This window comes from Chiloscyllium plagiosum, chromosome 51 (assembly GCF_004010195.1).
Source record: "Chiloscyllium plagiosum isolate BGI_BamShark_2017 chromosome 51, ASM401019v2, whole genome shotgun sequence".
Classification (NCBI taxonomy): domain Eukaryota; kingdom Metazoa; phylum Chordata; class Chondrichthyes; order Orectolobiformes; family Hemiscylliidae; genus Chiloscyllium; species Chiloscyllium plagiosum.
In genome coordinates this window covers 3,453,663-3,478,794 of record NC_057760.1, presented here as the reverse complement: position 1 = coordinate 3,478,794, position 25,132 = coordinate 3,453,663, and the positions used below count along the sequence as shown (strand labels likewise).

At 43.3% G+C, this 25,132-nt stretch overlaps 1 protein-coding gene across 1 annotated transcript in view; it reads right to left on the bottom strand.

The window, feature by feature from the left end:
- Positions 1-25,132, bottom strand: part of LOC122544734 (ankyrin repeat and death domain-containing protein 1A-like) — a 124,216-nt gene that overhangs the window by 97,535 nt on the left and 1,549 nt on the right. Inside the window, exons 2-9 of the mRNA XM_043684041.1 lie at positions 21,764-21,862; positions 18,521-18,625; positions 17,556-17,654; positions 17,345-17,440; positions 13,840-13,938; positions 9,810-9,908; positions 5,866-5,958; positions 2,825-2,923 (exon numbers count right to left, since the gene is read on the bottom strand). Of these exons, the coding sequence (XP_043539976.1) occupies positions 2,825-2,923; positions 5,866-5,958; positions 9,810-9,908; positions 13,840-13,938; positions 17,345-17,440; positions 17,556-17,654; positions 18,521-18,625; positions 21,764-21,856 (783 nt within the window). The 5' untranslated portion in view covers positions 21,857-21,862. The remainder of the gene's footprint in view (positions 1-2,824; positions 2,924-5,865; positions 5,959-9,809; positions 9,909-13,839; positions 13,939-17,344; positions 17,441-17,555; positions 17,655-18,520; positions 18,626-21,763; positions 21,863-25,132) is intronic.

Sequence of the window (25,132 nt, the reverse complement as noted above, 5' to 3'; positions counted from 1 at the left end):
TCCTTCCTATTGGAAAGATGTTGTGAAACTTGAAAGGGTTCAGAAAAGATTTACAAGGATGTTGCCAGGGTTCGAGGATCTGAGCTCCAGGGAGAGGCTGAACAGACTGGGGCTGTTTTCCCTGGAGCGTCGGAGGCTGAGGAGTGACCTTATAGAGGTTTACAAAATCACGAGGAGCATGGATAGGATAAATAGACAAAGTCTTTTCCTTGGGGTCGGGGAGTCCAGAACTAGAGGGCATAGGTTTAGGGTGAGAGGGGAAAGATATAAAAGGGACCTAAGGGGCAACTTTTTAACCTCTAGGGTGGTACGTGTATGGAATGAGCTGCCAGAGGAAGTGGTGGAGGTTGGTACAATCGCAACATTTAAGAGGCATTTGGATGGGTGTATGAATAGGAAGGGTTTGGAGAGATCTGGGCCGGGTGCTGGCAGGTGGGACTAGATTGGGTTGGGATATCTGGTCGGCATGGACAGGTTGGACCGTAGGGTCTGTTCCCATGCTGTACATCTCTCTGACTCGATGTTGTCTGACCCAGCTGTAACCTGCATAGCTGCTGCCTTTGCTGTTTGTCTGCAAGCATCTCTGGACATTGGAGTTTGTTCTAAGGAAAACAAACTATCAGTGAAATTCACAGCTGACCTTCGAGGAAACTGTGTGGGGAAGCTCACAGCAGGGGACAGCTAACTGACCAGTTTGAAATATAACCTTACTATTTCCATTTTGTATATCTGCAAGTGAGTAGAGTGGGGGGGGGGGGGGGTTATTATATGTTTTTATTGAGATCTGTCTCTTGATTAAAGTTTAAACATATAAAAGCATAGGTACTAAGCTAGCCTGGAGCAGTCTTTTCAGAGCAGTACGACTCTGCTATTTTCTGGTTCAGTAGATTGTTAGTAGAGTGATGTGCTCTTCTTGTTGGATGTGGAAGATTAAGGAAAGATTCCACGTTACTGATGATTATGTCTGCAGGAACTGTGTTTGGTTGCAATCCTATCGGATCACGTGGATCAGTTCGAGTGGCAGTTAGAGACAATGAGAAATTTGCAGGAGTTAGGCGGTGCAATGGATGGCAGTACATTTGACACAGAGTTGGGAGGTCATGTTGCAGCTGGATCGGAGATTGGTTAAGCCACTTTTGGAATACTCTGTGCAATTCTGGTCTCCCAGCTACAGGAAGGATGTTGTAAAACGTGAAAGGGTTCAAAAAATATTTACAAGCATATTACCCAAGCTATAGGGAGAGACAGACTGGGGCTATTTTCCTTGGAGCAGTGGAGGCTGAGGGGTGATCTTATATAGATTTATTAAATCATGATGACATGATAGGGTGAATAGACAAGGTCGTTCCCCTGGGGTGCGGGAGTCCAAAACTAGAGGGCATAGGTTTAAAGTGAGAGGGGAAAGATTTAAAAGGGACCTAAAGGGCAACATTTTGCATGTATAGAATGAGCTGCCAGAGGAAGTGATGGAGGCTGCTACAATTACAGCATTTAAAAGGCACTGGATGGGTATGAATGGTTTAGAAGGGAATGGGTCAAAAACATGATGTTGGTAAAAGCACAGCAAGTCAGGCAGCATCCAAAGAGCAGGACAGTCAACAATTCAGGCATAAGTGCTTTATCAGAATGAAGGACTGATCCTCGAATTGTCAACTCTCCTGCTCTACAGATGCTGCCTGATCTGCTGTGCTTTCTCCAGTTCCACACTTTTCAACTCAGACTCTCCAGCATCTGCAGTCCTCCCTTTCTCTTCGAGAGATATGGGCAAATGCTGGCAAATGGTACTAGATTTATTGATGGTATGTGGTTGTTATGGACGAGTTAGGTCAGAGGGTCTGTTTCGGTGCTGTATATCTCTTTGACCCTATGGCTGTAGTAAGAAACAGTGGAACAAAAGAGCACAGCCTCAGAATGAAGGAAGAGCCCTTAGAACTGAGAAGAGGAGCCGATGGGGATGGTCAGCCTGTGATACTCATTGCTACAGAGGTCTGTGGAGGCCAGGTCATTGAGTGTATTTAAGACAGAGAGAGAGAGAGAGGTTCTTGATGAGTGAGTGGAGGGAGGGAGGGCAGGAGAATGGGGGTTGATTGAATGGTGTAGGAGATTTGATGGGCCAAATGAACTAATTCTGCTCCTGTATCTTATGGAGCTTAGTTTGTATGTCCAAAGATCTTTGAAGGCAGCAGAACAAGTACATAAGGCAGTGCAGAAGGCATACAAGATACTTGCTTTTATTAATCCAGGCACTGAAGACAAGAGCGAGGAGGTGCTTAATGATATGAGGGACATAGATCAAATGGATAGGGAGAAATCTTTCCCTTTAATAGAAGGGTCAATACTCAGGGAGCACATTTCTGTCTTTGTAAGTATTAAGAGTCATACCAGACTTGAAACATTAACTCTTGTTGCCAGATCTGCTGAGTGTCTCCAGCTTTTTTAGTGTTTGACACAGTCTTAATGTATGGCAAGGGAGGTTTAAAGGGACAAAAATCAGATACCATAGGGTAGTGGCAATCTGGAATTCATTGCTTGTAAGGGCAGTAGAGGCAGAACCCTCGAGGTTTTTAAGGAGTATTCAGATGAGAATTTGACCCAACACAGCATACAAGGCTATGGGCCAAGTGCAGCAAGATGGGATTCAAATAGATGCATGATTCATGACCAATGCAGACATGATCGGCTGGAGGGCCTTTGTTCACAGTGTTAAAAACTCGACCAATTATCCGAGTACCTGCAGCGCTCACGTATCATACAGTCTGACAGAACGTTAAATGTTGGTTTTGCCAATCGCTGTTACGTTTTGGAGTGTATTGCTCCTCCTCACCTTATCCTGAAGCTGTAAATTAATGTTGGCTTTGAGAAGCATCTCCATGATTGTGAGCTGTCGCCTCTCCACTGCCAGGTGTAAAGCACTCTGCTGCCTCTGCAAATCGAAAAGAAACAGCACCCATGACATAGAGAGTATCCAAAGCAATGCTTCCGCAAAGCTGCATGCAATGGCCATGCGCAGCACATCTCTCAGCTACCACAGAGGCCACTCTCAAGTTACCCTGTTTAAGGTACTGCACAGGCAGACTGTGCAAAGTGTAAAATATGCTGGCTGCTTGAATCACTAGGCTGCACACAACAAAAGAAATAGAGGGAGAATTAGTCCTAATGTGCCTGAAAATGGGAAAGCTGGATGTATGGAATAGAAACAGAGGACTGAAGCACATTTATTATAGGTACATAAATTGCAGGATTGTCCATGACACACACTCACACAGGTACATAAATTGCAGGATTGTCCATGACACACACTCACACAGGTACATAAATTGCAGGATTGTCCATTGCACACACTCACACATATTCAGGACAAGAATTACAGTGACATTCATTTGAGGGAGGCTAATGACAAGCATGTATATTGTGGCTTTATGCAAAATAGATGTGCATTACCTTATTACAGACAACAGACACAGGCATAAACACACATTATAGCGGATTTCCCTACCTGAACTCTGAGTTCAAACCCTGTCAATCAAACTTTTGACGATGTACTAGTTTCAGTGTGCCACCATTACCTTGTATGATACACTTTATACAGACAGCATTGAAAACAATTTTGACGAATCGTAACGGTTTTTGAAACTACCTGAGCATAAATCTCGAGCCATTTCTGGGTTGTTGCATTATTAAAAGTCAGTTTTTACTATTCTTGTGAAAGAATACCCAGATTCTCCCTGTAATACTTCCACTCTTCTCATGAACAATGGTTGCGAGATGCATGTGAACAGATTAATGGTAATGTCACTGGAATAGGCTAATGATCTGCAGATCAAATGGTCAAATTTGAGTTCAATAAAAAAACTGGTATAAAAAAATAGCCTAATGGCAACCATGTAACCACTATCAATTCTGTTCACCGATGTCCTTCAGGGAAGGTCTGGCCTACGCATGACAGCAATGTGGCTCAATTTTAGCTGGCTTCGGGCTAATTAGGGCTGGGCAATAAATGCTGGCTGGGACAACATTGCCCACATCCTATGAATAAATATAAAAAAACATAATGTGCCAAGTGTAACACAGAAGGGTTTGAGCTACAGGGAGAGGCTGAGCAGGCTGGGGCTGTTTCCCCTGGAGCATCGGAGACTGAGGGGTGACCGTATAGAGGTTTACAAAATCATGAGGGGCATGGAAGGATAAATAAATAAGGTCTTTTCCCTGGGGTGGGTGAGTCCAGAACTAGAAGGCATAGGTTTAGGGTGAGAGGGGTAGGTTTTAAAAGGGTTTTAAGGGGGGGGGGGGTGATGTGTGTATGGAATGAGCTCGAGGCTGGGACTATTACAACCTTTAAAAAGACATCTGGATGGACAGGAAGGGTTTAGAGGGGCATGGGCCAAGTGTTGAACAAATGGGAGTCGATTAGGTTAGGATATCTGGTCGGCACGGATGGGTAAGACTGAAGGGTCTGCTTCCATACCGTACATCTCTATGACTGTATGACAACATCATGAATTTTCAGCATCAATTTAACAAACAAATTGAGGTAAGTTCTGAGTTAGGTACTGATAGTTCTATTAGATTCTCTCAGTGATTAACTAACAAGTTAATGGCCTTCATCTGGCAGAGCACTGATACATATTTCAAACTTTAATGCAGCAGTACAAATCCAGCCCAACATTCCCTTCAAATAAAATAACCAATGTCTATCCTGAAGCTTAAGATCAAGTCGAGATGAACTCACTGAAGTGCTGCTGGAACACAGAGGATCAGTCTTTGAAAAACGATCTGATCTCTAAACTACAACCTGCTGATTGATAGCTTTGTTCAGGATAACTGTCCAATAATTACAGAAATGTCAGGGCAGTCTTGACCCAAGAATGAGAACCAGAAATCAGTGTCTTAACCACTTATTATCAACTGATGCAGGTACACCAATGAACATTACAAAAAAAATGACTGTAAAACAAATTGGGGGAGCAAACATGGCCTAGAAACTGGATGATTACATCGTTTAAACAAATCGTACAAACATAGGAACAAGGATTATGAATAGGCAATAAGTCCCTTTGAGACTGATCTGCTATTTATGAACCTCATGGCTGTGATCTTAAATCCATACTCAAGCCTACACCTGTTGACCTTTTTTGTTTAACTCATTTGGGATATTGCTGACTGGGCCCAGCATTTATTGCCCGCCCCTAGTTGCCCCCTTGAGAAGATGGTAGTGAGCTGCCTCCTTAAACTGCTGCAGTCCATCTGCTGTGGGTTGACCCACAATGCCATTAGGGAGGGATTTTGACCCAGCAACATTGAAGGAATGGTGATATGTTTCCAAGTCAGCAAGGTGAGTGGCTTGGAGGGGAACTTGAAGACGGTGGTGTTCCCATGTATCTGCTGCCCTTGTCCTTCTAGATGGAAGTAGTTGTGGGTTTTGAAGGTACTGTCTAAGAATCTTTGGTGAATTCCTGTAGTGCATTTTGTGGATATTACACACTGATGCTGCTGAGGGTCGGAGGTGGAGGGAAATGGATGCTTGTGGATGCAATACCAATCACGCGGCTGCTTTGTCCTGGATTGCATTAAGCTTCTTGAGTGTTATTGGAGCTGTACTCATCCAGGCAAGTGGGGAGTATTCCACCACACTCCTGATCTGGGCCTTGTGGACAGGCTTTGGGGAGTCAGGGAGTGATTTATTTTTGTGAGCCTAATTGCCCTCTCATCCACCTTCTTCCCCATTTTATGACATTCACTGAAACAGAAAAAATGAATTTAAATGGATTTTTAAAAAAATGAACTCGGTTATTAACCATTTCTCTCCAGTTGGCTTTTAGTGTATGAATTAAAGGTGCACAATATCCGATATTCACAAAAACGTACGTGGTCACTGATGTTGATGTCACATCCAGCAGCTATCAGGAGCCTGACAATCTGAGCAAAACCGTGTTTCACTGCAAGATGGAGGCAGGCATACTGTTAATTGCAAAATAAAATGACAGTTATTCTCAGTGTGTGGAACAGTCCTCTTTATTCATATTCTAACCTTACCCTCAGAAAGTCAGACCAAATCAGACACATTTAAACATCCATATATCCAAGCAATGGGAACTGGACCCACAGTCTGTGTCAGGCTAACTTCAAGACGCGTGGATTAATACAAGGTGTCACTGGACACAGGTAGTGTCCAGGATAGAGCAGGTTGACCATTCTGCAGCTCCTGCATCGTATCCCCAAATCCTTTTACTGCTTTTCAGAAGTGGCACTGGTCAACTTCTAATGCTTCATGGACAATAGAACAATACAGTGCAGTACAGGCCCTTCAGCCCTCGATGTTGCACGACCTGTGAAACCGATTTGAAGCCCACCTATCCCGCACTCTTCCATTTTCATCCATGTGTACGTCCAATGCCCATTTAAATGCCCTTAAAGTTGGCGAGTCTACCACTGTTGCAGGCAGGGCATTCCACACCCTTACTCACTGAGTAAAGAATCTACATCTGACATTTGTCCTATATCTATCATCCCTCAGTTTAAAGCTGTGTCCCCTTGTGCTAGCCATCACCATCTGAGGAAAAATGCTGTCACTGTCCACCCTGTCTAACCCTCTGATCATCTTGTATGTCTCTATTAAGTCACCTCTCAACCTTCTCTCTAACGAAAACTGCTTCAAGTCCCTCAGCCTTTCCTCCTAAGACCTTCCCTCTATACCAGGCAAGATCCTAGTAAATCTCCTCTGAAATTTTTCCAAAGCTTCCACGTCCTCCCTATAACGCGGCAACCAGAACTGGATGTAATATTCCAAGTGCGGCCGCACTAGAGTTTTGTACAGCTGCAGCATGACCCCATGGCTCTGAAACTCAATCCCTCTACTAACAAAAGCTAACACGCCATATGCCTTCTTAACAACCCTGTCAAGCTGAGTGGCAACTTTCGTGGATCTTTGTCCATGTACACCAAGACCTCTCTGCTCAACCACACAACCAAGAATCTTACCAATAGCCCAATACTCTTTATTCCTGTTTCTCCTTCCAAAGTGAATCACCTCACACTTTTCTGCATTAAACTCCAATTACCACCTCTCAGCCCAGCTCTGCAGCTTATCTATGCCCATATGTAACCTGCAACATCCTTCCGCACTGTCCACAACTCCACCAACTTTAGTGTCATCCACAAATTTATTAATCCATCCTTCTATGCCCTCATCCAGGGCATTTATAAAAATGACAAACAGCAGTGGACCCAAAACAAATCCTTGCACTACACCACTAATAACTGAGCTCCAGGATGAACATTTCCCATCAAACACCACCGTCTGCCTTCTTTCATCTAGCCAATATCTGATCCAAACCACTAAATCACCCTCAATCCCATGCCTCCATATTTTCTGCAGTAGCCTACCTTGGGGAACCTTATCAAACACTTTACACCACATTAACTGCTTTACCCTCATCTACCTGTTAGGTCACCTTCTCAAACAACTCAATAAGGTTTGTGAGGCACAACCTACCCTTCACAAAACCATGTTGACTATCCCCTAATCAAATTATTCTTATCGAGATGATTATAAATCCTATCGCTTATAACCTTTTCCAACACTTTACCAACAGCTGAAGTAAGGCTCACTGGTCTATAATGACCAGAGTTGTCTCTACTCCCCTTCTTGAACAGGGGAACCACATTTGCCATCCTCCAGTCTTCTGGCACTATTCCTGTCGCCAATGATGACATAAAGATCAAAGCCAAAGGCTCAGCAATCTCCTCCCTGGCTTCCCAGACAATCCTAGGATAAATCCCATCCGGCCCAGGGGACTTATCTATTTTCACAATTTCCACAATTGCTAACACCACCTCCTTATTAACCTCAATCCCATCGAGTCTATTTGCCTGTATCTCAATATTCTCCTCGACAACATTATTTTCCATCAGTATTCACACAGGAAAAAGACATTCATTTAGCACCTCTCCTATCTCTTTGGACTCCACACACATCTTCCCACTACTATCTTTGATTGGCCCTAATCTTACTTTAGTCATTCTTTTAGTACTGACATACCTATAGATCCTTGATCCTACCTGGCAAAGACCTCTCATGTCCCTCCTGGCTCCTCTTAGCTCTCTCTTTTGGTCCTTCCTGGCTAACCTGTAACACTCAAGTGCCCTAACTGAGCCTTCACATCTCATCTTTACGTAAACCTCCTTCTTCCTTTTGACAAGAGATTCAACGTCTTTAGTAAACTACAGTTCCCTCGCTCGAACACTACCTCCCTGCCTGACAGGTACATACTTATCAAGGGCACGTATTTCAATTGTGCCCATCCCCTGCAGTTTCCTTCTCCATCCTATGCTTCTTAAATCTTGCCTCATTGCATCATAATTGTCTTCCCCCCAGCTACAAATCTTGACCTGCAGTATATACCTGTCCATTTCCATCACTAAAGTAAGCTTAACCGAACTGTGCTCACTATTATCAAAGTGGTCACCTACCTCTAAATCCAGTACCTGGCCAGGCTCATTACCCAGTACCAAATCTAGTGTGGCCTTGTCTACATACTGTGTCAGGAAACCCTCCTCCACACATTGATCAAAAACTGACCCTCAAAGGTACTCGAACTATAACATTTCCAGTCAATGTTAGGAAAGTTAAAGCCCCCATAACAACTACCCTGGTACTTTCACTCCTATCCAGCATCACCTTTGCTATCCTTTCCTCTACATTTCCGGAACTTTTCAGAGGCCTTTTGAAAACTCCCAACAGGATGACCTCTCCTTTCCTGTTTGTAACCTCAGCCCATACTACCTCAGTAGACGAGTCTTCATCAAACGTCCTTTCTGCCACCATAATACTGACCTTGACCAACAATGCCACACCTCCCCCTCTTTTACCACCTTCTCTGTTCCTACTGAAACATCTAAATCCTGGAACCTGCAACAACCATTCCCATCCCTGCTCCATCCATGTCTCCAAAACGGCCACAACATTGAAGTCCCAGGTACCAAGCCATGCTGCAAGTTCACCCCCTTATTCTGGATGTTCGTGGCGTTGAAATAAACACACTTCAAACCACCTTCCTGCCTGCCGCCACACTCCTGCGACCTTGAAACCTTATTCATGACCTCACTACTCTCAACCTCCTGGACACTGGAGCTACAATTCCGGTTACCTTCCCTCTGCTGAATTAGTTTAAATCTTCCTAAAAAGCATTAGCAAACCATCCCCCCCAGGATATTGGCACACCTCTGATTTAGTGTAGACCATCCCGCTTGGAGAGGTCCCACCTACCCCAGAATGGGCCCCAATTACCCAGGTATCTGAATCCTTCTCTCCTGCACCACTCCTGTAGCCATATCTAGTTTAAACATCTAGTCTTCAAGTACACAAAAGCCAAATACAATAGATACCGGAGATCTGAAACTTAGCAGGCCGGGCAGCATTCATTGAGAAACAGCAATAACATTTTGAGTTTAAGGTAATTGTTCTTCTGAAGAGTAGTACTGGACTTGTTTCTATCTCCACCATGCAGCCAGACCTGCTGGGTTTCTCCAGCAGTTTCTGTTCATAATTGTTATTCTTCGTGGGTCAGCATCGCCTAATATACAGGAGTGAAGTAGCTGGGCCTAACCCTGTCACCATCTCACATCTATGCACTTTAGCAATAATAGTCCCTGGAATCTGATCAGAAGTGGAAATTCAGGTTGATTTATATTTCATTCTTCTCTAGACATTTTTTTTAGATAATTTTTGCTTGACTGAGATTAGTTTATTCAGTGCAGATTTGGAGACAAAAGCTGAGTTTATACAGTGGCACAGAAAGTTTCATCCTTACCTGACCCACTGCATTCACATCGATCCCTTTTTCCACCAATAAATGACAGACATCTTGATGTCCCTGTTTTACTGCGTAGTGCAGAGCATTGAGGTTTTGCTGATTAAGGAAGCAGGAATTAGACTTTTACCTGAACACAGCAAATCTACAGGTAATTACACGGTGATACCCTATATCTGTTCATCAAACATTGGCTCTGTATTGGTAAAATACTTAAATGGCAATTCTTCCACACCCACAAATCAGAGATGGCACTGATCCTTGCAGTATCCTACTAGTCACTGGAAATTGAAGATGCAGGTAACACTGGTACAGCTGTTATTATTCTGCATATAGATCAGGCAATTCAAATCAGTAACAATTCAAATCAGTAACAATGCTGTAAAGGAAGAATTCCTGGAGTATGAAGGGAGACTGTTTTTTGGATTAATAAACCAAGGAACCAACTAGAGCCATTCCAGACTGGCTATTGTGTAATTAGAAAGGAGTGATTTGCAATCTAGCTGTGTGCGACTCTTGGGAAGAGTGACCTAATATGGTAGAATCCTTCATTAAGATGGAGAGTAACACTGTAGATTCTGAGACAAAATTCCTAAATTTACATAAAGGAAAGTACGATGGTATGAGGCTCAAGCTGACTATGATAAATTGAAGAGGAGAAAGTGAGCACTGCAGATGCTGAAGATCAGAGTCGAGAGTGTGGTGCTGGGAAAGAAGGGCGGTGCCAAGTTGGAGACTTGGGACTGGGATAAGGTGGGGGGGGAGGGGAAATGATTAAACCGGCAAACTCCATGTTGATCCTGTGTGGTTGCAGGGTCCCAAGACAGAAAATGAAGGCGTTCTTCCTCCAGGTGTCAGGTGGTTAGGGTTTGGTGATGGAGGAGGCCCAGGATCTGCATGTCCTGGTGGAGTGGGAGGGGGGGGAGGAAGGTTTCTTAAAGGGGTGATGGTGGATGAGCAATGGTAATCATTCATAGAGTGCATGGAGGAACTGACACAATTGTTGGTTGATTTCTGGCACAAAAATAAAGCAGGAAATATGGCCTGACCATTGCTAATGTGGGAAATTAGTGATAGGATTAGATCCAAGGAAAGTGAACACAAATTTGTCAAAAGCAGCAGCAGCAGGATTGCACAAAGGGACTGACTACAAAAAGGAAAACAGAGTACAACAGAAAGCTTGTGGGAATATACAAGCTGATTGTAAAAGCTTCTATAGGTATGATAAGAGAAAAAAAGATTAATGAAGATGAATGTAGATCCTTTACAATCAGAAAGACGGGAAGTTATGATGGGAATCAAAGAAATGGCAAGCCAATTAAATACATATTCTGGTTCTGTCTTCATAAAGGACACAAATAACATCACAAAGAATGTTGGGGAGAACAGAGTCCAGTGAGAGGGAAGAACTGAAGGAAATCAGTATTAGTCGGGAAATGCTGTTGAGGAAATTGATTGGATTAAAGGCAGATATGACCTACTTCACCTGCTTTATAATCCACATCCCAGAGTATATAAGGTAGTAGCCCTAGAAATAATAGATGGGTCGGTGGTCACCTTTCAAGATTCTACAGACTGTAGAACAATTTCTATGGATTGCAGGGTAGGTAATGTAACCTCGATATTTTAAAAGGAGAGAAAGAAAATGGGGCATTATAGAACATAGAAAGGTACAGCACAGGACAGGCCCTTTGGCCCACGATGTTGTGCCGAGATTTAATCCTAATGTAAAATATAGTAACTTAACCTACACACCCCTCAACTCATTGCTATCCATGTGTATGTCCAGCAGTCGCTTAAATGTCCCTAATGACTCTGCTTCCACCACCACCGCTGGCAACGCATTCACAACTCTCTGCATAAAGAACCTACCTCTGATGTCTCCTTTATACCTTCCTCCTAATACCTTCAAACTATGACCAGTCAGTCCTGCCCTGGAGAAAAGTCTCTGGCTATTGACTCTATCTATTCCTCTTATTATTTTGAACATCACGATCAGGTCTTCTCTCTTCCTCCTTCTCTCCAGAGAGAGAAGTCTGAGCTTATTCAACCTCTCTTCATAAGGCAAGCCCTCCAGTCCTGGCAGCATTCTGGTAAACCTTCTATGCACCGTCTCCAAAGCCTCTGTATCTTTCCTATAGTAGGGCGACCAGAACTGGACACAATATTCTAAGTGTGGTCTCACCCGGGACTTGTAGAGCTGCAGCAAAACCTTGTGGCTCTTAAACTCGATCCCCCTGTTAATGAAAGCCAAAACATCATATGCTTTCTTTACAACCCTATCCACTTGGGTGGAACTTTGAGGGATCTATGTACTTGCACACCCAGATCCCTCTGTTCCTCCACACTGCCAAGAATTATAGACTGGTTAATCTGACATCAGTAATGGGGAAAATGCTAGAGTCCACTATATAAGATTTAACTGGAAATGGTGACAAGATTGGATGGAATTAGGATTTATGAAAGGAAAATCACACTTGACAAATCTACTGGAATTTTTTAAGAACATAACTTTTACAGTTGACCAGAGGAAGTGAATGGATGGGGTTTACTTGGCTTTTCTGAAGGCTGTTGATAAACTCCCACATGAGAGATTAGCATATAAGATTGAAGCACATGGCTTTAGGAGAAATGTTAGCAAAAAGAAGCAAAGAGTAGGAATAAATAGGTCATTATCTGCATGGAATCCAGTGACTAGTGGGCTACTGCAGGGATCTGGGCCTTTACCCAGATATTCACAATATATATTGATTTAGGAGCGGAAACTAAATGGAACATCTCCAAATTTGCAGATGACACAAAGTTAGACGGGAGAATGAACTGTGAGGAGGATAAGAGATACTTCAACGTGACTTTGAAAACTTAAGTGAGTGGGCAAATGCATATCAGGTAAAGTACAATACGGATAGCAAGACTGACAATCAGTTATAATTACATTCAATAATAGAAAAATGAGGGGGGAAGGTCATAGAAACCTATAAAACTCTAATAGGACTAGAGTAAATAGGACGAGAGAAGGATGTTCCCAATGACCAGGGATTCCTGAACCAGGGGTCACAGGCTAAGGACAGGCCATTTCAGACTGAGATGAGGAGAAATTTCTTCACCCAAAGGCTGGTGAGCCTGTGGAACTCTATGCCACAGAAAGCAGCTAAAACCAAAGCATTAAGTGTTTTCAAGGAGGAGTTAGATATAATTCTTAGGGCCCACACGTATCAAAGATATGGGGAGGAAACAGCGACAGGGTACTGAGTTGGGTGATCAGCCAGGATTATACTGAACGGGGAGAAAACAGCGACAGGTACTGAGTTGGGTGATCAGCCAGGATTATATTGAACGGGGAGAAAACAGCGACAGGGTACTGAGTTGGGTGATCAGCCAGGATTATACTGAACGGGGAGAAAACAGCGACAGGTACTGAGTTGGGTGATCAGCCAGGATTATACTGAATGGTGGGACTGAAAAGCTGAATGACCTAATTCCTACTCCTATTATTTGTTAGTCTGTGATTGCTAAATCATACTTGATCCCAATGATAGCAATGCCTCACTTTTAAGATTTCCACCCTTGTTTTAAATCCCTTTGTGACATTGCCCCTCCCTATTTTTTGTAATCTCTTCACACCTGAAATCTCACCAAGATCTCTACACTGTCACATTTCTGATGCTTTCAGCCGTCCCCATTTCAGTCACTCCACAACTGGCAACTGTACCCTCTGTTATCAAGCTCTTTCAAAGTTCTGGAATTCACTCCCTCATCCTCTGCGGCTGTCTTCCCTCTTTTAAGATGCTCCTGAAAGTTGACCTCTTTGACCAAATGTGATCATTAGATATCTTAGATGTCAAATTTTGTTTGATAAAGTTCCATTGATGTGCCTTGGGATTTTCACTGCTTTAAAGATGTTGTATAAATGTAAGTGGTCAATGTTTACACTGTTATGTGGAACAGCTCTGTAGGATTACACCACATACCCACACTATGTGCTTCAGGCTCTAGACCTGTACTTAGACTGCTTCACATTTGTACTCACACTGCAATACACGTTGATCTGACATTGATTGTCAAGCAGCAATTTTACACAGTTGAAGTGACCCCCTTCCGCTGCAAGATGTAGGGCAGTTTGTCCAGCCTGAAACAAAATATTGGCAGACATGGAATGATATTCCTTAAAGTGGTCCATTTGAAATACAGGCGACAGTGAGAAACGACTGAGGAGGATTCTGGGAGAAATCAACTCGCTCACCATGACAGAGAAGGGGATCAGGAGGGTCAATAGGCAAGAAAGAGGTAAGGCCAAGGTTAAATTGTTGTATGTACATAAATGCATGGAGTATTGTGGACAAAACTGGGGAACTAGAAGCAAACATTGCTCTGGAGGAGATGACATAGTAGCACTGACAAAAACATGACTCAAGCCAGAACAGGACCTGGATAGCTAACATACTGCATTATAAGGGTACAAAGGGAGGAGGTGTAGCCATCATGGTCAGAGATGGTCTCATTGCCCTTGAACGAGATGCAGCTCCTTAAGCAGAATCTAAATGTTTGGAGGGAAGAAACAGAAGAGGAGCAGTGACTTGTTGGGTAATTATGTGTAAAATAATCGAGAGGAAGTAGGAGAGAGCATTTGCAGGCAGACTATGGACATCTACAGGACAGGCAGGGTTGTGATAGTTGCTAATTTCAACTACCCAAGGGTAGACTGAGAAAAAGATAGATTGTGGAACACGGAAGGGGAGAAATTCCTGCAATGTGTGCAGGACTACTTTTTGGAACAGTACATTTTCAGTATTACAAAGGAGGGAGCTGTGCTGGATACGGTTCAAGGGAATGAGGAAAGCCAAGTGAAGAATATCAGAGTGGGGGAGCATTTGGGAAATAGCGATCTTAATGTAATAAGGTTCAATATGTGATGATGCTGCTCCTTTAACAAGGTTATGTTGCCCTTGGCTTTTTTTAGAGAGGTCATGAAAGACACAGACTCCGAAACATCTGAGGTCGAAGGGTTTTAGGGCTCATTTGATTATAGCTAACAGGCAAAGGCTTTTACATTTTTTAAAAAGCATTTGCACAATGAAAGGAGAATGGCCAGTTTCCCCAGCTCAGCTTTTCTTGATTATATGTTTTAGTGAGATCTGTCTCTTGATTAAGTTTTAAAAATATAAGCCTGGATTAAGTTAGCCTGGAGCAATGTTTTTTTAATGGCAACAAAACTGTGCTATTTTCTAGGTCTGTAGATTGTGAAGGTGCAAAGATGGTTTTTAGTAGAGTGATGTGCTCTTCCTATCAGATGTCGGAGTTTAGGGACAATTTCCATGTTACTGATGATTATATTAGATTACATTACAGTGTGGAAACAGGCCCTTCGGCCCAACAAGTCCACACCGACCCGCCAAAGCGCAACCCACCCATACCCCTACATTTACCCCTTACCTAACACTACAGGCAATTTAGTATGGCCAATTCACCTGACCTGCACATCTTTGGACTGTGGGAGGAAACCGGAGCACCCGGAGGAAACCCACGCAGACGTGGGGAGAACGTGCAAACTCCACACAGTCAGTCGCCTGAGGCGGGAATTGAACCCGGGTCTCTGGCGCTGTGAGGCAGCAGTGCTAACCACTGTGCCACCGTGCTGCCCATATCTGCAGGAAGTGATTGCGAATCCTATCAGAACGCATGAATCGCTTGGAGCAGCAGTTAGAGGCAATAAGGAATTTACAGGAGCTAGGGGATGTGATGGATGGCAGTGATAGGAAGGGAGAAAAGCCACAGATACAGTCAGGTAGATGGATTAACTCCAGGAAAGGTAGGAGGGGTAGACAGGTAGAGCAAGTGTCTCCTGTGGCTATTCCCACCTCAAACTAGTATATTGTGTTGCAAAATGTAGGAGGTGATGGACTCTCAGGGGAATGTAGCACAAACAGCTGAGTTTCTGGTACCGAGACTGACTCTAATGCAACGAGGGGTACGTCGGGTTCCAAGAGATCGATTGTGTTAGGGGACTCTCTAGTCTGAGGCACAGACACACGTTTCTGTGGCCAGCAGAGAAAAAGCAGAATGGTGTGTTGTTTCCCTGGTGCCAGGATCAAGGATGTCTCAGAGAGGGTGCAGAATGTTCTCACGGGGGAGAGGGGCCAGCAAGAGGTCATTATACACATTGAAACTAATTACATTGGAAGGGCAAAGATGAGATTCTGAAGGGAGAATATGAAAAGTTAGATAGGAATTTAAAAGGAGGTCCTCAAGGGTAGTAATTTCTAGATTACCCCCGGTGCTACGAGCGAGTGAGGGCAGTAATAGGAGGATAGAGCAGATGAATGCATGGCTGAGGAGCTGGTGCAGGGGAGAAGAGTTCGCATTTTTGGATCATTGGAATCTCTTCTGGGGTAGGAGTGACCTGTACAAGAAGGGCGGATTGCACCTGAATTGGAAGGGGACTAACATACTGGCAGGGAGATTTGCTACAGAAAATTAAGAGGTGACCGTATTGAGACAGTCAAAGTTGTGAAAAGACTTGACAGGGTAAAGAAAGATGTTCTGTTTTCACTAGCTGATATGCCAGTAACTGGGGATCACAGTTTCAAGATTGTCAGCAATAAAGTGAGGAGTAAGATGAGGAGAAACTTCGTTACTCAGAGACTTGTTAGGATTTGGAATGCACAGCCTGGGAGATCGGTGCAGGCAGATTCCACAGGTTTCCAAAGACGGCTGAATGTATGTTTGAAAGGGATGAAATTTGAGGGCTGCAGAAATAGGGCTAGCAAGTGGGACCAGCTGGCAAATTCTGTCAGGAGCTGGCACAGACACAATGGGTGGAATGGCCTGATTCTAAACTGTAAAATTCAATGATTCTATGCAATCCCAATCCAAACCATGAAGCAGCGTCAGCAGCATCATTGGGTGTGGTTATTCGAAACTTCATGTGTTTGCCCAAGAGGGTTGTTAAGTTTGCTCTGTGCAATGAATCTTGGAAAGGTGACATCTGCTGACAATTTCCACAGAATTACAGAACTGACCATCTGCTCCCCAAGGAACATGGGTAGCTCCGCACCTCAATGTGGCACTGAATCCCAAAGGGAAGAACACTCCACCTAATTTGGCACCGATTCCCACAGAGCAAAAAACCCCATCTAATGTAGTACTGAGTCGCACGGAGTAAATGAGCATCCCACTGCATGGTGCGAATCCCACTGAAGCAAGAGTGTAATACACTCCGAAAATCCAATCTGGAAACCGAAACAATCTTTACATTCTTAAAAATGTAATTAGGAGTTTAGACATTAAAAGCATACATCAAACAACCACAGTTTCAGGGTAAAATGAATGTATAAGAAGTAATTTGAGAAGCTAATAGAATGTTTGTGACCAGTACAGCTATGCAATACTGCACAGTGCAACACCAATTCTCAATGATGGAAACTGCAAGGTACAAATCTACCTCCAAACACCTCCATCCAACTGGGATCTCTGACTGTCTTGAATTTGCAGGGCAAATGGTCACATACAAACCTGTGCATTGGTCCATCACTAACCTTGTTTTTGACCTCAGTGCAGACCCCCTCGATCAGATTCTCCAGCACATGCACATGGCCCTGTCCCGCTGCCAAATGAATACTGCTATTTCCTTCCTGGGTGGAAATGAAGTTTTAGAGACCTAATGTTAACCATGGGACAAATCATGTTGAGACCAGCAAGAATTTAGTACGGTGATGGGTAGGGGCCTGGCATCCACACCGAAAATACCTTGTCTTGAAACTGGTGGTCACAGCCTAGGGCATGAAGATGCATCACTACGTCCAACTGGCCATTTTCTGCAGCTAGTAGTAATGGTGTCTTTCCAGCCTAAAAAACAAAATGTGGTCCAGTAATTGAGACAGAAACACAGACATTCTGTGCATCGAATTGCATTGCTCAAGCATCCCAGCCACACAACACACATCCCCCTTTAATACCATCACATGTGGATAGGAATGGGAACAGCTAGGTATCTGAAAACGAAGAATACCAAGAAAGAAAGACACTGACTACCAGGACAGTATCAACAAAACAAGAAAATTGCAGGAGGTGAGAGAAGGGCATAAGTACGCAAGAGTGAGAGGACATTTCAGATTTTTATTCATCCACAGAATGAGGGCATTACTGGCTAGACCACTATTTATAGCCCATCTCTAATTGCCTAGAGGGCAGTGAAGAGTCAATCACATTGCTGTGGGTCTGGAGTCACGTGTCGGTCAGGCCAGGTAAGGACAGCAGTTTCCTTCGTGAGCCAGGTGGGTTTTTCTGATAATCAACAATGGATTCGTAGTCATCACGAGACTCTTAATTCCAGATATTTGCTGAATTCCAATTCCACCATCGGACGTGGCAGGATTGGGACCTGGACCATGCCACAAAGCCATTGCCTCCCAACCTTCCGAGAGCCTCTGAAAACAGAAGAGTGATACAAATGCCTCCTCGTTTATCACAGCAGAGGGCCCGGACCAAAGGATAGTTGCAGATAAGCAGGTCCCATTCACTTTCTCCTGATCCTTATTGAGAACTGTGGGATGACACAGTCAGTGAAACCAACAGTAAGCTGGGGAAATCCCTATTTAATACTCACACCATCAGATCATACACACAGCAACAGAGTGTACAAGTATTACAGTATATGAAATACAGTTAATGAGCACCACAGCAGTGAACCTCTGGTTGGCAATAGCTCTCACCTCATCAGGTTTGTCCAGTGGGACCTCCTGTAGCTCCTCCATTGTGTAGCAGATAATATTCAGGTGTCCCTGGTGAGCAGCACAGTGGTGCATACTCTGTCCAATCTGAATAGAATCCAAATGAATGAATGCATAATAAATTCTTTCCAACTTGATTGTGTTACTGATTGTATTTCGATAATCCAGCTCTCTCACACAGTCACACCCCTGTATTACTGACGGCATTCCTACTAAAGAAATTTCATCTCCATCAGTCACTCAGTAATACCTCCTCCCAGTACCTTGTCATAGAGTCATAGAGATGTACAGCACGGAAACAGACCCTTCGGTCCAACCCGTCCACACCCACCAGATATCCCAACACCATCTAGTCCCGCTTCCAGCACCCGGCCCATATCCCTCCAAACCCTTCCTATTCATATACCCATCCAAATGCCTCTTAAATGTTGTAATTGTACCAGCCTCCACCACATCCTCTGGCAGCTCATTCCATACACGTACCACCCCTCTGTGTGAAATAGTTACCCCGTAGGTCTCTTTTATATCTTTCCCTTGTATAACGTATTGTAATGGCCTTTATCCAAAGCTTCAGATTTTGGCACAATAACATCTTCACAATAGCACTTTGTGTCCCATCATCAACACAGAATAAGACACAATGTTTAACAGAATGGGGGGCAACAGGTGAAAAGCAAAAATAATTTTATTTACATAATTTGGTCATTACCTTCAAATTTAATTCAAATATTCTGTCTCTCAAAGTATCCATCGTATTATTCAATGTTGCTTCGTAGCTACTGTTAGTCCAGCTCAATAACCTTCCACCCCAGCATCATGTTTCACTTATGGTATCTTGACAGATACTCATCCAAATCCCTCACACTGGGAGAGTACTGGGGATGCTGGAAACTGGAAATAAAAACAGAAAGTGCTATCCCCTCCCCCAGATCTGGCAGCATCTATTATAACTTGTTTTTCAGATCTGAAGGTCGGTAGGTGTGTGATAAAATGGGTTAAGGGCATTGCCATTTGAAGTCACCATTTGTTCTGAAGCTCATATTTCTGTCCTGCAAGCTTGAAAAAACACATCCATAAAAGAAGTGTCACTCCTGGTGAAGCAACAACATGCTTTCCATGCCAAACAGTAGAAGCATCAAGTGACAGCCAGAATTAAGTGATCGAACACCCAATGAATCAGATCTAAGCTTTGCAGTTGTGAACAGTGATGGACAATTAAATAACTCATTGGAGGAAGAGGCTCAACAAATATTCCTATCCTCAATAATATGGGGAGAGGGCTGCCCATGAATGTAAAATACAATCTTCAGCCATCTCAGCCCTCTCCAGAGATTGTCACCATCACAACTTCAACCAATTCGATCACTCCATGTGGTATCAGGATGGTTGTGGTCGTTGGGCGTCAGTCATTTCAGCTCTAGGTCACCTCTGCATGAGATCCTCAAAGCAGTGTCCCATGCCCAACTACCTTCAGCTGATTCAGCAATGACCTTCCCTTCATCATTAGGTCAGAAGTGGGGAAGTTTGCAGATGATTGCACAATGTTCAGCACCATTCATAACTCCTCAGATGCTGAAGCAGTCCATGTCCAAACAGGGACAAAACCCAGACAATATCCAGTATTAGGCTGACAAATGGTAAGTAACATTTGCACCACACAAGTGCTGAGCAATGACCATCCCAAACAACAGAAAATCTAACTAACCTCTATTGACATTCAATTAGCACTACCATTGCTGAACTCTCCACTATCAACATCCAATACCACTGACCAGGACCTGAACTAGCCGAGCCATATAAATACTGTGCCGACAGAACAGGTCAGAGATTGGGAACCCTGTCACATCCACAAACATTTACTCCCACCACCACTGATGCACTATAGCACCAAAGTGTACCGTTTACAATGTGCAGCACAGAATTTTGTTAAATTTCCTTAGATATTTCAAACCCACACCATTACCATCTAGAAGGACCCGGGCAGCAGATACATTGGGAAAATCGCCACCTGCAAGATCCCCTCCAAACCAGTCACCATCCTGACTTTAAACTGTGTCACTATTCCTTCAATGTTGCTGGCTCAAAATTCTGGAACTCCCTACCTAACAGCACATGGCCTTCAGCAGTTCAAGAAGTTAAAAATCACACAACACCAGGTTAGTGTTGGAAGCACTAGCTTTCGGAGCGTCGCTCCTTCGTCAGGTGGTAGTGGAGGGCTCAGTCCTAACGCACAAACATTTACAGTGTGATGTAACTGAAATGATACATTGAAAAATACCTTGATTGTCTGTTCAAGAAGGCAGCATCTCATGAATAAATAAAACAACTCATCTTCCAGCTCGACATTTTGCAGCCTTCTGGACTCATTAACTTCAGGCCACAAACTCTGCCCTCCAGTCTGATTCCATGTTTCACCAGCTGGCCGTCTGTAATTTGTTTCAATGGCTTCTCTTTCTTTCAGAGAGAGTTATTCTTTATTTTGCCATTAACACTCCATGTGGACCAGGGCTTCCATCACTAGTATCTTTGCCTTTCGTTCAATGATATCATTGTCATTTAAACTTTCCCAACCTCTGACCTATTCCTGACCTTCCCTTTCGTTTATTGTGACCATCTCCCCCCACATCTGCCCCCACCACCACCCCACACCCCATCACATTTTCAATTCTTTTCACTTCCATTGCACCGTATTGGAGCTGAAACATTAACTCCCTTTCTTTCTCCATAGATGCTGCCAGACCTCCTGTGGTTTCCCAGTACTTTCTGCTTTCATTTTTGTTATGTTTCCCTTTTTTACATTTTCATTTGTAACCTCTGCACCCAGAGGTCCTATTTTCAATAAATGTATCTCTACTGATGTTAAAGCAGCTCTCTCATGCTATTAGTTGACAACAACTCTCTCAGTTCACCGTGTCACTATTTCTGCTGATGTTAATCCAGTTTCCTCATTATGCTACTCAGTATTTGTCTCCAGCACCGTGTGTCACTGACTGTGGCTCAGACGTCAATCCAGTTCCCTCACATGATTGGCCTCAGTAACTTATCACAGCTAGTTCATTTATTCCACTTGTAATGCTAAGAAAGTAGGGCCATTTTGTGCTACGAGACTGATGCAACTGCTTAATATTTGAATTTTGAGACGCTGTTTAGAAGCTGCTTGTGAAACTATTCCAGTGCTGCTCCATACTCACATCACCCCAGATAGGACTGCCATCTGGAAATTACCGAGTTCCTGATGGTAACCTTCGCTCCGGCATTGACCAGGAACTGTAAGAGTTGAAGATGACCAAACCAGGCTGCAAGAAGGGCTGGTGTCATTCCAAACTACAAATGAAGAAAAGTATTTTGCTTGAAATGTGCAATATTTATTCAGGTTATAGAAGAGCTGGTGCACTATATCAAAGATATTTTATATCATGAGTCCTTGATTTTTAACATTGTTAATATTAAAGTTGTTCAACAGACCGTGACTAGAGTAATATGGAGTATGTGGAAACAAAAGGTCACAATGGGTTATTCACCAGCAACCAAATCCGGCCACGAATTACAACGGGCCCAGAAATCGAACAGCCTGCATTTTCCAATATCAGATAAAGAAGAGAAAGAGGTAAAGTCTCTCACTGCAACAAAAGGTCTTCCCATATAAATAACAGTTAAAACCAGTTTAACAGCAGAGAGTATTACAACCATTTATCACTAACACATTTACAATATCAGAACTGGATGGCAAAAAACTGCTTTCTTGAGTCAGCTCATGAAGCATGCTGTCTGTTTTTATGGCTGTCATAAGTGTTAGCTAAGGATGATGCCTATGAAACTGAGGACAAATCATTGACCTGGATATAAGGAAATGGATGAATAGCAGCAGAGAGAGACAGGATAATGGCGGTTACTCGTTTATTCATCGTTTAGATGGTGGGACAAAAGCTCCATATCCCCCACTGTGGGCCAGCACGGTGACTCAGGGGTTAGCACAGCTGCCTCACAGCACCAGGGACTCAGGTTTGATTTCAACCTCGGGCGACTGTCTGTGTGGAGTCTGTACATTCACCCCTTGTCTGTGGGTTTCCTCCGGGTGCTCCAATTTCCTCTCACAATCCAAAGATGTGCAGGTCAGGTGGATTGCCATGTTAAATTGCCTGTAATGTTGAAGGATGTATTGGTTTGTGTGCATTAGTCAGAGATAAATATAGAATAATAGGGCAGGGGAATGGATCTTTGTGAGTTACTCTTCAGAGGGTCGGTGTGGACTTGTTGGGCCGAAGGGCCTGTTTCCACAATGTAGGGAATCTGTGATTCTATCCCATGATTCTCTGATCCAAATATGTCCATGACACAAGCTAGGCAGCATTGTAAGCAGTGTAGATGGACTGCGTACAAAAAGAATTTCAAAGATCAAGTGAATGAGCAAAACTGTAGCTAATGCATTTTAATAATTAAAGGCAAATGCGAGCTTGTCAATTTATTGCACTCGAGGAAACTTCAATCATGTGCAGCTTCCCTTTGGTTCAGGTGATGCCAGAAGTCTGTACAGCCACAAGGATTAGCTTTGGACCGACACTACCACATGAGAAAAAGAGAGAGAGAGAAAGAAAGAGAGAGGAAACGAAAGAGAAAGACAGACAGAAAGAAAAAGAGAGAAAGAAAGCAAGAGAAAAACACCGAGAAAGAGAGAGAGCGCGATTGTTTGACTATTTCCCACATAAGCCAAGTCTCCTGGTCAGTAGACACTTAAAACATTGTCCTCAAGCACATAATTATTAGTTTAAAACCCATCAACTCTATGGGATCTGCTTTTACACTCTGTTATGAAGTTGAAGGCGTGTACTGTACCTTTAAGAAAGCGTGAAGCTGACCGATGAGGAGACACAAAGTGTACTGAACAATTTAAAGATGTAACATTCGGCTGTAAACTAGATACCCATTGTTTTCGCAGCAGTTCGAATTTAACCAGTTTAAATTATGCCCCAAGATACTAAAACCCAATTGAAGTTGGATTTTACTGTTTTGACAACATCGAACCAATGAGACAATCTGATGTTTGGGGTATAAAAAAACAGGTATTTTGACAGTTAGGCAGAGAAAGAACACCTTCCGCCATTGAAAGACTGCTATTCAAAACACTCCCCAAAAGGTACCTTTTTCCTATGAAACATCTTTGAAGTAGATGACCGAATATGTCCCAGAGAGATCTACAGGGGAAGATTGACTCCGGAGACAATAGCTGCTGTCTGGAGTTGCTGTAAGTTTAATAGGGGCTTTGCTGGATCAGTAGACTGTTATAGAGTGGGAGGGAGATAACAAACTTTTTAGAGAAAGGAGACTTAGAGCTGTAAATAGTTGGTTCATGTTCACTTCTGGAGTTAAAGAATAAAATTGTTATTTTTTTTCTTTAAATAGTGGAATCTGGGTAGTTTTCTGTCACTCATACTTTAACAGATCACAAGGCAAGGTGAGTGTTTCTGTGTGTTTGGTTTAATTAGCAGAAGGGTTTATCGTTGTGTCCTAACAGTTTGGGGGCTCAGGTCTGTGATTTGGACAGGTTAGACAGATCTAGTCTAAGATCTGGATAGATTTGAACAGATTGAGATACAAACGATCCGAGCAGATTTAAACACTTGCCGATTACTTTCCTAGACCTTTAAATAAAACATGGATGATACAATTTGTTTAATTTTTGCTGACTTGTGGTTGGTTAATTTAAAAGTGAGAGAAATGGCTCTTAAAATTGCTAAAGAGGTTCGGAGTTTGAAGACGATTCCCTAATTTGCCAAGAAAGCTTAGAAAGAAAGAAAAAGACCAGACTTTTAGAGGGTCGGGGAGTCCAGAACTAGAGGGGATAGGTTTAGGGTGAGAGGGGAAAGATATAAAAGAGACCCAAGGGGCAACTTTTTCACGCAGAGGGTGGTACGTGTATGGAATGAGCTGCCAGAGGAAGTGGTGGAGGCTGGTACAATTGCAACATTTAAGAGGCATTTGGATGGGTATATGAATAGGAAGGGTTTGGAGGGATATGGGCCGGGTGCTGGCAGGTGGGACTAGATTGGGTTGGGATATCTGGTCGGCATGGACGGGTTGGACCGAAGGGTCTGCTTCCATGCTGTACATCTCTATGACTCTATAATTAGCAAAGAGGTTAGAATTGGGCTTAACCGAGGACAAAAAGAAAGCTGTAATTGTAAGGGAGTTACTCAAACACTTAGCTCTGTCAGAGAAACAGACAAGTGCAGTAGTGTTAGAAAAACTTAAATTACAATTGAAGAAAATGGAGTTAGAAGATAAAGAGAGAGAGAGAGAGAGGAAAGGAAAGGGAGAGAGAAAGAGAGAGAATTTGAACTTCAGAAGTTGCAACTTAGTCAGCAAAGTCGTTAATAGGATGGAGATGAAGAGAGAAGGTAGTGATTTACACAAATATGTTAAAATAATGCCACATTTGATGAGAAAGATGTCGAAGCCTTCTTTATTTCATTTGAAAAACTGGCTCGGCAGATGGAGTGGTCAGAGGACTTTCGGGTAATGCTAGGTCAGACTAAACTGGTAGGCAAAGCTAGTGAGGCATTTGCAGCGCTGTCAGATGAGGGGGCAAGAGATTAT